This window comes from Nelumbo nucifera, chromosome 1 (genome assembly GCF_055504915.1).
Source record: "Nelumbo nucifera cultivar China Antique chromosome 1, China Antique-T2T, whole genome shotgun sequence".
Taxonomy (NCBI): Eukaryota; Viridiplantae; Streptophyta; class Magnoliopsida; order Proteales; family Nelumbonaceae; genus Nelumbo; species Nelumbo nucifera.
Window position 1 is genome coordinate 4107487 of NC_142649.1, and position 16286 is coordinate 4123772.

The window sequence follows — 16286 nt, forward strand, 5'->3', positions numbered from 1 at the left end:
CAAAAACACCTTTTGAAATATTTCTCTCTTTCTCATTCTCTTTCCCCTTGCCTCCTTAACACACAATGGACTGTCAACAAAGCCATTGATGCTACTGCAACCTTAGGCGATGGTTATCCTCTCTCCTCTCTAGTTGTGGTTCTCTCTCTCTCTCTCTCTCTCCGAACAAGGAAGTCCACGATCGGCTTACCCAAACATATCTCGCACTCGATAGGTTAGGTTTTTGGCTTTCTTTGGTTTTCTCAATAATTGTTGCAATTCTTAGCGGCGATGATCTACCCGATATCTCCTTACCTGCCCACTCTCTCTCATTTCCTTTTCCCCCAATTGCCCCCCAGTTATATCCATCTTTAATTTCTCTTTGATCTTAAACTCCCAAGCAAGGTTCAAAATATCGATATAGGCTGATATGCTAGTAGGGTGTATCGATACTGATATATATATATATATATATATATATATATATTTAAATTTTTCTTTTTACGAAACCAGTTTAGAGGGGCCAGTTTAAAGGCACCCCCTGTAGGGGTGTATCGGGAAGGCTCCAATACGATACGTATTGGCTAGTACGGGCCAATACGTGATGAAATTTTGATCCTTGCTCCGAAGCACCCACAAAGACCTGTTCATCGTCGTCCCTAATGTGTGGTTTTCATTTAACCTATGAAGATAACTAGGAACCATATTCATTCATCGATTTCAGGTAGATCGCCTGAAATCATTGTCCCTGTTCATCGATTTTATTATGGGGATAACGACATATAGAGTAGACTTTCAAATCAGCCCTATCATTCTTCAACCCAAAACGTTAATATGAACAACTTCAAAGCAACTATATCAATATATATATATTAAGCTGAAATGTGTACTTGATAAGGCCCGAGAATGAGGGAAATGGAATCTAACAGTATTTTTTGCCTTTTTTCATATAAATTACAAGAATGTCAATCTCTACCAACTATCTTTTTTTTTTCAAATTACAAGAATGCCACTCTCTCTCCTACAAACTCTCTTTCTCTCTCGCTCTCTCTCTTACTTTTTTCTTTCAAATCACAAGAATGCCACTCTCTCTCCTATCAACTCTCTCTTTCTATTTCTTTCAAATTACAAGAATGCCATCTCTCTCTCTCCTTCTAAATTACAAGAATGCCACTCTTTCTCCAATTGAGGAAGACCTTAGCTTAGCATATTGGTTGCTAGGGGACCTGCATCCAAAGGTAGTCAAGTTCGAGCCGAGTCGAGCTCAAACTTCTGATTTCAAGTTCAAGTCTCTAATTCGAATCGACCACTAAGGGAGACATCGGCTCAGCACCTTGTCAACTAAGACAGACCTTAGCTCGACAACTCGCCTGGTAGGAAAATCTCAGCTCGACACTAACAGTTGAGGGAGACCTCGGTTTGACACCTTGGCAATTGAGGAAGACCTCAGCTCAACACCTCGGATGCTTGAAAGACGTGCAATCAAAGATAGTCAAGCTCAAACTTTTAAGCTTTTGAATCGAGCAAAACTCAAATTTCTAATTCGAATCGATTTCGAGTTTGATAGTTTATGAGCGAGCCCTACAACGCAAGCCCCCCCTCCGCTGGTATATACTTATTACGGAATGTAGATTAGCGCTCTCACGTGCAGATATTTTGCATGTGTAAAAAACATCTGTTTGTTCGACCAAGGTTTGGTTCACGAGCATACAGACCTTCGAGTCAAGGAAGAACGGGAGAACGGCGAGCGTCGAGGAAGAAGTCCAACGGCGAGCTTCGAGGAAGAAATCCGAGGAAGAAATCGAGGAAGACCATCTCGTTTCAGTTGTGCCTCCCGTAGAAAACCCTACTGCTCTTTGATCCGCTGTTACTGCAACCCCTGTAAGGTTTTTGGAGACGGATCTGTTCCCTTCCAAGGTATGTGGTTTTAACTTTTTCTTTCATTGCATTCGTTTTGATTTTTCCTCGTTCTTCAAAATCTAGGGTTTTTCAACCTCAATGTTCTATTGTATTTGTTCTCATTGTTTTCTCTTTCTCGGTTCTCGTCGTAACTAGTTTGCTCATCTTCTGTTCTCTGAAGATTATTGAGAGAAATAGGAAGTAATTGATTGAGAGAAAAAATGTGGAAAAAAAGAGATAAAATAGGAATGAATATAAAATATTTTCTTATATAACAGATTTTTTTCCTTGCATCTTGTCTGAAATTTTGAAATTCCTACAGTTTCTTTTTCTTAAAAAAATCGTTTTGAAGGAGGCCAAAACCTATATCCAAACCAAAATTAACTACTTTGGTTGCAGATCATGATTACAAGTAGATCCATCAGAGTTAAGGCTCAATGCCCATGGGCTTTTTCCTAAGATGTCCAATTTTGATTCTTATGAATAATCTTGAAAAGGGCTCTTCAGTTTGGGATGATGCCCCCATTATTTGGACTTTCGTTTTGGCTTTCATTTTAGCTCAAATTCAGCTCTTATATAGCTTGGAGAGTCATCCTTTTGGCTTTCATTTTAGTCATTCTGTTTGTAAGGAATTATGAGACTATAAACTATAAGTAGAAGTACTGTTCTCCCTCAGCCACCTGAAATGATCAAAACACATTAGAAGGATGTTTCATTCCTTCACTGTCTGAAAATTTGTTCCAGGTGTCCAACGCTTAATACAGTTTCAACAACTTAGGTACAGGTTCAAAACAAGAAATACAAGCTTCCTGCCTAATCAACCGGAAAGTCCAATCATCTTACAAAATTTCCAAATGTCTGCATCCATGAATGCAAGGTTCTGGAGGTGGAAAGGCCTGTAAATACAAGAATGCAAACACTTATTTGATTCACCAGATCCTCATTAGACACAGAGCTTTTATCTTCTGATGCAACATTTGTAGCTGATGACAATTTAATTGTAAGAGCACTATCAGCACATTCAGATGTGAAGTTCAAAGCACCTGAAATCTTGTCATGAATCTTTCTCTCCACTACATATGTTTCACCATGTCCAACTTTATGATCTGAACTCAAATAAACAGTTTGTTTATCCAAGGATAAAGGATCCTACCTACTTCCTGAGTCATTTTGTTCACTGGTATGCCTCCATGTGAAGAAGAGAGGAAACCATTTTGCTTCATCTCTTTCCACAATTTCATTGAGTCATTTTCCTCCAAAGGCCCAGTTGAGCTCCTACACTCTGAAACCTCTCTGATTTAACATGACCATAAATTTCATAAGGAAATAATGATTTTTGATCAACTGAGCTGGAGACATCTGTTGCGTTGAGATCCAATCCGGTGCCTCTTGAAGCTGTAAAATTACCACCATGATCTTTCTGATGCTTTGTAAGCAAAGATGGCTTGCTAACATCATCATTCTCATTTTCATGAGAATGATTAGGTTGACTAATTCCTGAATCATGAACATTTTCTGGGTCTTTCTTTCTATCATTTACTTCCTTTCCTCTTTTTAAATGGCTTGTTGATCTGCTTTGAATGTGACCATTTTCAAGCTTTTCACATCTGACTAGGGCCTCAATTATAGAATGGACCTGTTTACTATATTCCTCACATAGTTAATGATCCCAGGGTTCAATTCATTGAGTAAACCCACTAGGGGCTGCAATCTTCGTGAATCTATTGACCTGTTTACTATTCCTCACATATATATGATGCTTATATGTAAGTACTGAGCTTTAGGTTGAATCATATCTGAAGGAGTCCCACAAGATGTATGGGAAACTCCTAAAATAATCTTGCTTTCCTATAATAAAAAAGGTAAGAGGAAAATTAGATGTTTATTTTGCTTTTAACAATCTTGTGGCAAAGCTCTATGTATGTTAACACAGGAATGAGTTCCCAATCCACTCACAAATATCCATCATTTAGTAATCTAAGTTGTGAGGGCACATACTAGCATTATAAAAATAAATGCATAATCTGAGTATGCAAATACAAATAGGTTGTTTATAGTAAACTTATAGATTACATCCTTTCTACAATAATTAAGCTTTTTAGATGTGGATGGATCCTATGAGCCACTTACAGATTATGCTACTATAGGTTTGATAGTAATTGAGTTTCGAAATGACAAGGTTATATTTGCTTCACAATACCAATGCATGGCAAGAAGCAACATTGAAGCTGAATGGTGGGCAGTTATAGGAGCCATAGACTTGTCATGAAATAGATGAACCAGCTGCAATTGGAATGCCATTGGGCTGAGAAGATACTTAAGATTGTGAAGAACATGGTTTCTGTTTTATTTTTCTTGCCAAGTAAAGATGAATAACATTATTTCTGTTTTTGATGTATATAAAATCTTACTTGTCAGTAGGATAGACAATGATATAGCTCATCATATTTTTGCCTTTTTGCTTGTAATTATAAGATGGATCTATGTTTTGACATCCCTGAGTAGGGAATTATTGTAAATACATTGTCATCTTTACTAACAAGGTTGATGTTTAAAAATAAAAGAATTGTTCCTTTAGATGGTGGGACTCTATGGGCGTTGATGCAGACTGCAAAGATATTAATGAGCCCAGAATCAGCTTGTGGAACAGATGCTGATTTTGACATTTGCATTTATCGAATACCACATGATTATTCTTCTTTTTGTTTGATGGAATCCTATGCTCTTGTGTTTCAGTTTATATTTCTCTTAGGCTTTTTGTTTGTTGAGTTTCCTTTTTTTTTTCATTTAATTTAGATAGCCTATTTAAGTAAATGCTTAAAATTTGTGAAAGGTGTATTTGGTTGGATTCCAAACGAAAGCTAAACCATTCAAATGGCTACAAATAATTAATAAAGAGCTCGGAAAAATAAAGCTACTTCTGGGCGTTTGGTATTCAGGTTAATCAAGGTATCCAATTGTTAACTGGTTAATCCATCAATATGTGCAACTTAAATTTGTGGTTAATCAAGGCTGGTTCTAAAGACAAAATTGTTCAAGTATGATAAGGGTTGGGATAACTGTGCACTAGGGCTGCATCCCGCCCGCTAGTATAAACATTAAACCAAATAAAAAAATGATGTGGAAAGCCCAACACCATTGATAGAGCAGGAAATTGAAGAAATTGAAGCAGAAAGATTTCGTTCTCTTTCAACTGAACCAAGGGGATACCAGCAAGTATAACGGGAACCTGATGAAGTTGATTTCACATGAAGTATAGTCGTGCCTTGCTTGAAACAAGACGATGAAAAAAATCTGATTTTGCAAAGCTCCAAAACCCTTTAGCACCTTAAACTTTCTTAGTTTAGATTCAAAACTCAAAACACCTCATAACTTAAGACTGCTGATCTGCTACCAGAAATTTCAGCAAAATTTTCCTGAAACTCATCCTTTGAAACAACAGCCGAAAACCTTAAAAGCCAAACTTTTGAACGGTACCTGAAATCCAAGCCCATGGATCATGTAAGTTGTTTTCTTTCATTCCCTTAGATGAGTTTCAGAGGAAGCATCACCGGTAGTCTTTAATCAATTAGTTCTTTTATTTTTTTCTTAGTTGTGATTTTGTGTTTTCATCAATTGGTTTTTTCTCCGTTACGATCTCTCAAGCTCAGCTTTGGAATCGCAGTAGAGTTGGTGGCGGTGGCTCAACTCCAGCACCGGAATCTTGTCTAGCTCAAGGGGTCAATTATAGCTTTGGAATCTTGTCTGAATCAAGGGATCAACTCCATATAAGGGGATGGTTGCCGTGAATTTGGACGGGTTCCTCCCTCACCTCAACCCCCATTTCCTTCGCTGATAAGGGCAAAAATGATTTTCGTATTGTAAGATACTTGGTAGAAATATTTTAAGACAATACTAAAATAATAGAGGTAGAGTTAGTTAATTTTCTAAACCTTAGGAATAGTTTAAAAAATTTGCCCAATAATTTAATGTCATTTTTATCAAGGTTATATTATTAAACAAGAAAATTTAGGAGTTTATATATATATATATATATATATATATATATATATATATATATATAAAGAAGGGGTGAGTTGGTGAGTTGGGTTAGGTGGTAAACCCACACTGACCCAACATATCAGGTTAGGGTCGGGCAGTCTTAATCGGGTTTTGGTCAGAATAAACCCGCATAAACCTAATCGGATTTCGGATAGGATGAGGCATTTGTGTAAACCGAATCGAATTGGGATGGAGGTAGATCCGATCATCTGATCCGATATCTTGCCACGATTTTGTTAGGTTTTCGGTGTATATGCTCTTCGTTCTCCACATGATCCACCACTTGTCAGACGTCAGAATGGAACCTACATGCATTAACATGGCCCCTTCTGTGTGGGACCCTTCGAATCACGATTAACACAAATCGATCTCCTTCGTTGATCAGTTTTAATGGGTTGATCATCATCGGTCGTAGGAGTAGAGGACGCCGTGATCACCATTAGCTGATATCTCTCTCCCTCTCCAGTGATAAAGCCACAAAGGCTGGTGTGACCGACTCCCGGGCTTCGAATCAATCTGCTGAACGATGTAATGTCTCAAACTTGATCGATCTCTAGCAGGTGAAGTTGGCGTCTCTCTTTCTAATCTTGCTTATCTCTCTGTAATTGTTCTTGATTTCTTTTCTAGTTTATGTGGATTTCTGTTTTTGTTTCTGGGCATGTCTTGGCTTAGGTTTATTGACTGAATGTGATTAAATGGTTTCGGAATAGCTAGTTCTGATTAACGAAGGAAAAAATTACGGTTCTGAATAGTATTTGAGATTGCAAATCGAAGGTTTTAGTTCAAGTTTGAGAAATTGGTTAGAAAAGAGTACGTTGGTTCCAGAGAACTATTAACAGAAACTGCTTAATCGGGCTAATAATTAGTTTTAGAGGTTTATTGGACTTATATTCGGAACAGCTATTTATATTAGGTAATTTTATACTTCTGCTTCTAGGTTTTCTTAAGAATGTACGTAGATGTTGTATAAAGTTTGGTTTGAGCGAAATGCTTTAATGGAGGTTTTCTCTGAAACGGTCTTCTTTCTCATTATTTTCCTGCACTCCTTAAAAAGAGGGTGGGTTCATTCTTCCACTGCAGATGTGCTTCTCCTATAAGTACCAAAAATGGGTCCTTCTATTTAGGAAGCCAAACAAATCATCTCCAGCTGTCCCCTGTAACATTTCCTGCACAAACAATTACCTGGAGAAAATTGCTAGACTTTCCAATTGAATTTAGTCAGAAACTTGTTGGTTGTGGTATTATTTATTTTATATTTGCATCCAAAGAAGGAGACCATGGGAATATTTATTTGAAAGCCAATCTCTGTTTTTTTTTTTTTTCAAATTGAAAAAATAAATTCTGTTGCATTTTCAATACTTCTTTTTCTTGGTTATATGTTAAATTTGTTTATTTGTAAGGCCTTGGTGGATAAAAAATTATACTGTAAAAAGAAGAATTTAACTTGCGTACATGAAGCATGGTCAATTATTTCCTGAACAAAAAAATAAACTGTGGATTGGGGAATAAAAATATTTTCACCTGATCCATCATTATCTTGCTAAATTATATTCATCTATTGTTTTTAAGTTGCAGCCTTGCAGTTAAAAGGTCTTTTCTACAGGACAAAACAATCGAGAGATGCAGAGACTGGGTGACTTTAAGTTACCCCATTTCTTCAATTACCCACCTTACTTCACGTAATCTTCTTACAACTATTCTTTTTGTTTTATTTGTTACTTGCATTGTGTTAATAAGTAACCCCTTAGTTTTTAGTTTCATTCTTATTTACTCTCTCTCACACTCTCTCTTGCAGAGGATAGACACTGACCTGGAAACCACTTGATCTTTAGATTAGTACATCAATATGAAGTAATTGTGTTGAGCTTTAAAAATTAAAATGCAACCAATTTAATTTTATATCTTCCACATTGGTTAATTGTGGAGGCCTTATGATTGAAAATGATATGCAATACTGAAAAGAACAAATTGTCTCTGTCCTATGTGTTCATGACTATCAATCGTCTTATTTCCAGAGGAAGGAATCTTGAGAAAAGATGGTTTCCTTGTGGAATCTATAAAGAGTTTATTTCACATTTACTACCTGTTGTTCCTATCCTTATGTGGTCTGATTCTACCTTATTGCACTCTTCAAGAGGGAGTGGATAATAAGTTTATCAGATCTTTTCTTGCCACGGTGCCCCCCCTGCAGTCCAATCAAAGGCTTTTGCAAAAGAATTGAGATTCTTTGTAATATTTTTACCCTTTTCTTCATTGGAAGGAGTAGAATAGACATATTTTCAGAAGGATGATCTGATGGCAAGAAACAGATCTCGTGTGGAAGGGGTAAATGGTGGTTCCACCTCAAATAAGTGGTGGGGACCACATAATTCCTCTGAAGAAAAAAGAACTGGGAGCAAAATGGTGGGAAGTTAAAGGGGCATAACAACTAATATTGACCACATCTACAAAACCAACAGATTGGTAGTGGTTTGGCCTCGTGAAGAATTTAGAAAGGGGTTTTCTAGGAGACAATAAATTAGATCTATCATCATTCCCCCAAGCTTAGGCAAGCCTAAGATTCAATGCTATCATGATAATAAATCATTGACTCAAAGGAAAAATCGCAATGTAAAGATTCTAGTAAGTAAAAAGACAGAGATAAAATATATTTTTTATCTAAATTTAATGAAATCTTTTCTGTGTTGCTAATAAAAAAAAGACAGAAATGAAGGAAGAGGCAAATTTGTCTGGTTTATCCAGGTATATTTACAATAATAAGAAGAAATGAGACAGTGGAGTCGTGGAGATCAAGGGAAGAATCTGATAGTGTAAAGAATCAATGTGCTTGAAGAAGACATTGTCAGTGAGAACTCTTGAAGAAGAAATTTAGAAAGATGAGTTGGATGACATTGTTGGAGATGATTGAAGGGAGGATATTGTGAAGGAGATAGAAGATACAATTTCACAGAGACAGGAGATAAACACAGAAGCTTGCATTCCTTTAGAGATGAGATGAAAGTTATCGAGGAGGAAAGGGGGCTCCATAAAGAGAATAGATAGTTTTCAGCAGGAACAGGAAATTGTTGAATTTGAAGAGAGTAGGAGGGAATCACCGACCATTGAAATTGTGGAAAAAAAGAGTACATGAAGAAATGGGTAAGGGATCTGAAACAGTGATTTAAAAGGTGCGCCTAGGTGCCCAGACGAGGCGCATTTTAGGGTAGGCACTTTGCCTAGGTCCTAGGCGCAACACTTTGAGAAGGCACACGCCTGGTGTGCCTAATGCACCTTCTGCCTTAGCCCAGGCGCCTTTTGAAAATTTTACGCTTTTTTGCTTTTTTTGCTTGCTTTGCTCGTTCACCGAAACTCCGAGAACCCCCTATTTGCTAATGTTGTCATTCATTCATCTTAATAAAGTATCTTCTTAAAAGGCAATTAAAATTATAAAAAATCATTAGCTAAGAGATTGTGAGCTTTACATGCTTGAAAATATTTTATATGTTTGATTTTATTTTTAAATTTTCATTTAAATACGCCTTACATGGTATGCTTATGTATTTTAATTTTAGATAATATGTTTTTTTAAAACATTTATTTGAAAGTTTAAGTTTATATTTTTATTAATATTATGTTTAATATATATATATATTTTATTTTTTTTGAATTTTCTGACATTTTATTTTTATTTTTTAGATTTTTTTTTTTTTTATTTTTGCGCCTTGCTTCAAAAAGGCGCGTGACTCGCCTTGTGCCTTGCGCCTTGCGCCTCAGGTGCAAATTGGCCCCTGCGCCTTGCACTTTTAAAACATTGGTCTGAAAGAGGAGTGAAAGAAGAAGAGAGGCATGTGGAAGGGGAAAAATTACCTCTGGTGAAAGTAAGGAAGGCTCAAGGATTGTGAATGGAGAAGAAGGTGCCAGTTTGTTTTATTCTATTGTAAAGGAGGTGCCAGGACTGTAGAGGAGAATAATTTTAATGATAGATTTGAAGAAGGATTGGTCCTTGGAGATGAAGAAGAAATTGAAATGGGCAAGGCATTGTAGGTTTGACAAAATCTCATTCAAATTTCAATGATGTATAAAAGAGAGAAAATATCAGATTTTTATGGCATAGGAAGTTAGTAACAATGATAACATTGACCAAGAAGATGATGAAGAGAATTGTTCAACAAATGAAGATATCCAGTTAGATGAACCTCATGTTGTTGAGTATGAGAGCTCAATCAACCTGGAGACTGGTGATTACTGAAGTGGAAGGAGTAACTTTTTTGGACTTTTCTTCATAGGTGGTGAGGAATTTGTGAGGGAAGCTTTTAGGAAACTGGAGGAGAAATACGGGATGCCTATGAAGAAGACTGATGTGGGCTTTGAAGAAAAATTAAGGGTTGAAGATAGTCACAATGTTCTAAGGGTTGCTGGGCCTATAGGGGCCGGCCGTCAATGAAGAGGTTGGAAAGTCAATTGCAGAATAGATCTTTGAGAAGAACACATATTTAGAATTAGAGAGGTGTCTCCTCTTTTGGTGAGAAGACTCAGAAGTAAGAAAAAACGACGAAATGCTCTGGTTTCAAAAACCTTTGAATGATTGAGAAGGGGTTTATGTGGGATAGGGCCAGGGTAAAAAGAATCAAAGAAATTGCTAAGAAGAAACAAATTGGCTCTTGATCAAGTTGTAGAGTAGATGAATGATGGTGATTAGGTTTTGTGGGGCTGGGTATCTTTAGGTGTTTTTTTTTTTTTTTTTCTTTTTGTGGGGGAGGGGAGTTGGGTGGCAATTTGATTTGTATTGGGCCATCTGGCTGTTATTGCCTTTATAAGTTATTAATGGGTTCCACTGACCAGATGGGTTTTTCTGGGGCCTCTTTGTTTCCTTTGTATAGCTAGTGAAAGACTTAGCATTTTTAGTTATTCTTCCTATTCTACAGTTTTAGCTCTTTTCTTTTCCTTTGGGTCCTTCGACATGTATACCACTTGTATTTAGCTTTTTCTTATCTTAATGCATTTTCTTTATGCATAGCAATGTATATAGGTGCATATTTACATATATAAGCAATATGATCATACATGCATGTGTCTTTTTATGTGTATGTATATGCCTGTTCTCCCACATGGATCTGTTTATATACATCAATGTGGTGTCTAGACTTAATATTAAATCCAATATATTTTCTGGCAAGTCCATTTTTTTTTAGTTGGGACAATAGTAGCAATCAAAGTTGGTCCACATATCCTTCTTCTCACTATATATTTCCCAACAGTGAGTTTCTCACATTTGGTTGTGATAAAGTGTTTCTTCTGTAACAAGTGACAGAATTTTTATGACACTTGCATTTATATAATATGGTTGTTGTCTTCTGGACCAGGAGAACAGTGTCCCTTGTCTTTAATTATTTTTTTATTGATTGCATAACCCCTTCTATCTCTGTCTTAGATCCTAATTGACATGCAAACCCATGATTCATTTTAACATGTTATCGTTTTTTCCCCTTCAGTTTGCAGCCAATAAGGGAAACTCGGGAAAAGCAGGTTCAACTTTGGAAGGAACTGATACTTGATTACTGCAGAACTCAGAAGATCTTTGTGATTGGACTAGAGGAAGAATTTCCCCTCTTCTCCAATCCTGTTATTGAAAGTAAGTCCTTTCTTATGGTAATGTGTTTTTCTTTTTTTTTTTTTTCTGGAATATTAGACTATACCTTTTTAAAAGCACCAGGACCAGGGGTCAAGGTTTTAAATTTTGTAATATATCAGCCAATACAGCCCAATATGTAGTGTATCAGTTGGTTTCATGTTTTCAAATTTGAATTTGAATTCCTCTTATTAATTTCATTTCTCTCTCTCTCTCTCATTAATTTAAATATTGTTCCTTAATTGCGAGCCATAAGCATTCTCTCTCTCTCATTAACTTAGGTAATTAATCCTTAATTACAAGCCACTAATCACTCTCTCTCAATAATTTAGGTAATTAATACTTAACTACAAGCCATTAATTACTCCTTAAAGCACTTTTAAAAACTACAAATTTTAACAATAAGAAGATTTGAACCTTGGTCAGTAGATTGTAATAGTGGTAAGCCCACCACTAGGACATGCCCCACTTGCTTGTCATAATTATATGAGTTTTGCTTTTAAGTAAACTTTCTCTTTTCTTAGTGGATGTTTGTCAATAAATGCTAAAATTAATTATTAAAATTTATATATTAATAATAATTAAGGTAAATTATATTGATTTTCTGAAAATTAAGATATATGCATTAGTTTTCCCATCATCTTTCAACAGCTACTAATTGTATCCCAATATCTCATACTTTATATAAACCATTAAAGTATGGTTCTCTACGTTTAAATTACTTATTTATAGTTATATAAAACTTTTATTTATTGTTATTAATATAATTCTTAAGATTTATTTGAGTTTCCTAGTGTATCCATGTGTATCTTGATTTTTCATCCGTATCCATGCTTATGCAAAGTGTATCCCAATATGTCTCTTAAAATTGTCTTTCTGATACACCTTGTGTTTCTGATACTTTGAACCTTGCCAGGGGTATTTCATGGATTTACCAAGATATAATTGAAATTCAATTACCCTCTTAGGCCTGTTATTCACGGTGGAATGATTTTATGTTTTTTTGTGATTGTTCAGGATCTCTCAGTCATGAAGCTAAAGAGGCATTTCTATCAGCCCTAGTCTCTGAAGGTTCGTTGTGATTGTGCCAAAACTTCATTTTATTTTAATCTCATTTTTCATGAACACAATATTCAGTTTTTTTTTCCTCAGAAAAAACCCAATATCTAATTTCTTAAATCTTGCAGGGCGTGCAGAATGGATGGATAGGGGACACAAAAGATGCCTTATTCTCTGGCTTCGGATTCAAGATTGGGCTGATTGTATCTTACGCTTTGTGAGTAAAAATGGCAATTTTAATGTGAGTGACAAATCAGTATCAGCTATTTCTTTCTTTCTGATTTTTCTTGCTTATATGATCAGGCTAAGGACAATGGGCTTGAAGACACCGTGATGACAGTTGAGGAAATTCGTTCAGGAATTGAATCTCGAGGAACAGGTAAATTCAATACTTTGTTTTTAATGATAGATTGTATAGATGATCCCTTTGAACCTTGAAATTAAACATGTGAAACCGCTTTCTGCATTAAATGGTTCTTCAATCTGAACAGTCTAGGTTGTGTTTGCTACCATTGACATTTCTTCATGAAACGTTGGGTTTGGGATTGATTAATAGAAATTGGTGTGAAATATGAGTTGTCATGTCACATAGCCAGAAACGCTTTGGGTTCAAATTTGACATTTCAACTCTAAATGGCAATGATTAGTCCCCCACATGCATTTTTTTGGTTGAAGCGACTCCCTTATGTGATGTGACAACTCATATTTCTTACCAATTCTACCGATCAACTCCAAATGTTTCATGAAGAAACAGCAATGGTGCCAAATACAACCCTAGTCTATGGACAACAGTCCATAAATCAATTTCATGCTTAATTGCTTGCATTTTTTCAGCTTCCTTATTTTACCTCTCGCTTGGGGTCTGGTTTCCTCCTGTTGTGATAGCAGGGTGATCTTTTATCCAAGAGGTTCCCATAAATGAACGGTCCCAATATGTGAGTCTGTGGACCATGTCTTGCATGGGAGGTGAATAGAGCATAAGGTATTCCCTTTTCAGGGAAGGACAAAATGCAAGTGCAACAGCATGGTTGACATAAGATATGTCTGTGTTCACAAATTATTGGCCCCTGGAAACAACAAATTATGAAAGTTTAGATTTTATGATGGCTTATATGGCTTATTGAGTTAGAAGACAATCCATCAGCTTGATGGATTCCTTGAAGTTTTTTTTTTTTTTTTTTTTTTTTTTTTTTCAGATAATTCTTTGCCTAATAGTCATAGTTGGACTGCCCATCCTTTGGGATCCTTTTCTCATGCCTTCTTTGTTCTCTCCCCCCTCCCCTTGTTCCCACCTTTTGCAGTTAAAACAATTGGAGTAAACCAGTGCCCCAAAAATTTATGGTTTTCTGCTAGGAGGCTTTTTGGGAAAGGATCAACACTTGTGATGTTCTTCAAAAGAGGAGACCCAATTGGTGTTTTTCTCCAAATGTGTGATTTCTTTGCTTTGCAAGTGGGGAACCTTCATAATAATTTACTAATCTCCAATCCATTTGTTGCAATCATTTGGGAGTGGTTTCTCTCACAGTTTGGTTGCAAATGGACTCCACCCCCAGAATTGATAAGTTTGCCAACCCTTCTTTCTTAAATATCCCAAGAAAAAATGGAAGAGTAACAGTGAAATGTACTAGGGCTGCAATCATTTGGACAATTTAGGAAGAAAGAAATGTAAAAATTTTTAATGATGAGAAAAAGACAATAGAAGCTGTTATTGATTGCATTACAGTGAGGGTGATGCATTGTATGAAAACAATGCACATTTTTTCAGACACACAATGGATTATATTACTAAGGAAGTCACCAACTGACATAAATAGAAGTAAGGCAGATGCAGTGGAATCCACCAAGAAGGGGATTTATAAAGATAAGCTGATTATAGCATAGTCAGCTTATCACCACTTTTGTTGTCTTTAGAAATGTTAGAAATGAGAATGGAGAGTTTCTTGCCCTATTTTCAGGCCCAAGAGTGGTAGTTCTACAAGGGCAGAGCTGATGGCTGTGTTGCATGCATTAAGGTTGGCACAGGAATGGAATCTAACAAGAGTTGTTTTTGAAGGTAATTCACAAGTGGTGATAAGCTGATTAAAGCATAATGAACAGGGGCTGTGGTATTTCAGGCAAGAGATCAAGGAAATTAAATGGATTATGAGAAATATGGAGGTTACAGTTCATTGAGTTTCTAGATAGGCAAATGGACTGGCCAAACAAACGGTAACTAGGGATCAATTATTCTGAGCTCACTTGTAAAAGAGTAAAATTTTGATGGGTTAGGCTGGTTTGTCTAGCCTAAGATTGGGCTGTTTTGCACATTTCTGTTTTCTTTATGTATATTTTTTAATCAATCTTTTTTTGTTATTGATCAAAAAAATTATTCATGTGTCATCATATTGAATTGTTTAGCATGCTCATTCTTATTTGCAAGCCATTATCTCGGTATCATAATGTAGATTGAGGCATCTTCCGATCTTGGTTGGTAATAATACTGAAATGATTTTGCTCTTGGACTGGTTGATCTCGTGCAGGAAACTGACCAATTTAGACAGATATATCCTGGCCATTAAATTTGGTAGATACGCTTAAAATATAATAGCTTCCAAATAGAACTAAAATGCTTCCATATTATGATTAAACTATAGGATGCCTCACCAACATGAATCTGTACATTCTATAAATATAATCTCTTATCATTATCATACAAGAAACTGAATTCCTTTTACTTTCTTTCTGCCTGTGCCCCAGAGCTTCATGGGATGGACCGAACGGTGCTGATGCGGGCTCTGAAATTACTAGAACAGAAGGGGAAGGTTGCAATCTTCAAGGGTGCATCTACTGATGATGAAGGTGTTAAATTCTCTTTGTAGTCCACGGTTGTGCCATATCTTTTCCATAATGGTTCATTGTGCTCCATATCTGTTCTTAACAACAAATTTTGAATACTCGGACATCATTCTTAGAGGCTATTGAATGTATAATAGGCTGTTGAAGAATGAAAGGTGAATACATGGAATGAAGCAGGGTGGTAATGTTCCCTGGTTCCATCGTAGGATTAATATCCAATTCATGGTTAATTTTGATCATTCACAAATTCATGCTGCAATGAAAATTAATCAATAAACGTAATTTTAAGAAATGTATTTGATACACTTCCTATATGCGTTGATAAGGTGGAAAAAATAAGATAATGCATGGATAAACCAGGGAAAACATATAAATCCCTACAATCAGTGTTTTTAAACTGTCATTGACCTGGGCGATCAATTTGTTTAAACCCTAAACCTGAAAATTGCTTAGAAACCCTTGACTTTATTAAAAACCCAATGATTGGTGGAGCAGGATTTTTTTTTTTTTTGTGGGGGGGGGGGGGGGGGGGGTGGGGGGAAATCGAATAAGCAATTTATGTAGGGGTGTAAGTGGCTTGATCATTATCTGAAATCTGATCCCATTCGGATACCCCTAAACCGGATTTTTGGATTGGATTGGATAATAGAATCTAATAAAAAAATCAGATTGAATTCACACACATATATAAATAAGTAAATATATATATATATATAATTGAAAAATACTTGTATTTTTTATTTATTTTTACATAAACTGTTATATCTTTTCCCTTTAATAATTTATTAAAATTTTTAGAAATGAAATTGGGTCGGGTCTAAGTATCCAACATTCTTAATGGATTTGAACCGGATCAGATTCATAT

At 35.9% G+C, this 16286-nt stretch overlaps 1 protein-coding gene and 1 long non-coding RNA gene across 4 annotated transcripts; both read left to right on the forward strand.

Moving 5' to 3' along the window:
- The first annotated feature begins 1478 nt into the window (after positions 1-1478).
- LOC104605257 (uncharacterized) lies at positions 1479-4451 on the forward strand. The gene is made up of 2 exons (XR_736570.3): positions 1479-1896; positions 4026-4451. It is a non-coding gene; the product is annotated as an uncharacterized LOC104605257 (long non-coding RNA).
- Positions 4452-6334: 1883 nt separating this feature from the next.
- Positions 6335-15619, forward strand: VPS25 (E2F/DP family winged-helix DNA-binding domain-containing protein). 3 transcript variants are annotated; one of them, XM_088896495.1, is made up of 7 exons: positions 6335-6479; positions 7489-7598; positions 11391-11530; positions 12545-12598; positions 12715-12803; positions 12890-12965; positions 15323-15619. In XM_088896495.1, exons 2-7 carry the CDS (start codon positions 7540-7542, stop codon positions 15442-15444), a joined length of 540 nt encoding a protein of 179 aa, XP_088752621.1. In that variant the 5' UTR covers positions 6335-6479; positions 7489-7539; the 3' UTR covers positions 15445-15619. The 3 variants fall into 3 exon arrangements, with proteins under 3 accessions (XP_088752621.1, XP_010268243.1, XP_010268245.1); XM_010269941.3 differs by having other exon boundaries at positions 7495-7598; XM_010269943.3 differs by having other exon boundaries at positions 6360-6479; positions 7523-7598.
- The last annotated feature ends 667 nt before the right edge of the window (positions 15620-16286 follow it).

What these genes read in the sequence shown, in the direction of transcription:
- VPS25 (XM_088896495.1), top strand. Translation starts at nt 7,540, where the DNA reads ATGCAGAGACTGGGTGACTTTAAGTTACCCCATTTCTTCAATTACCCA. An exon ending in CTCCAATCCTGTTATTGAAA is followed by an intron (nt 11,531 to 12,544) that starts GTAAGTCCTTTC and finishes GTGATTGTTCAG; the next exon opens with GATCTCTCAGTCATGAAGCT. An exon ending in ATCAGCCCTAGTCTCTGAAG is followed by an intron (nt 12,599 to 12,714) that starts GTTCGTTGTGAT and finishes TAAATCTTGCAG; the next exon opens with GGCGTGCAGAATGGATGGAT.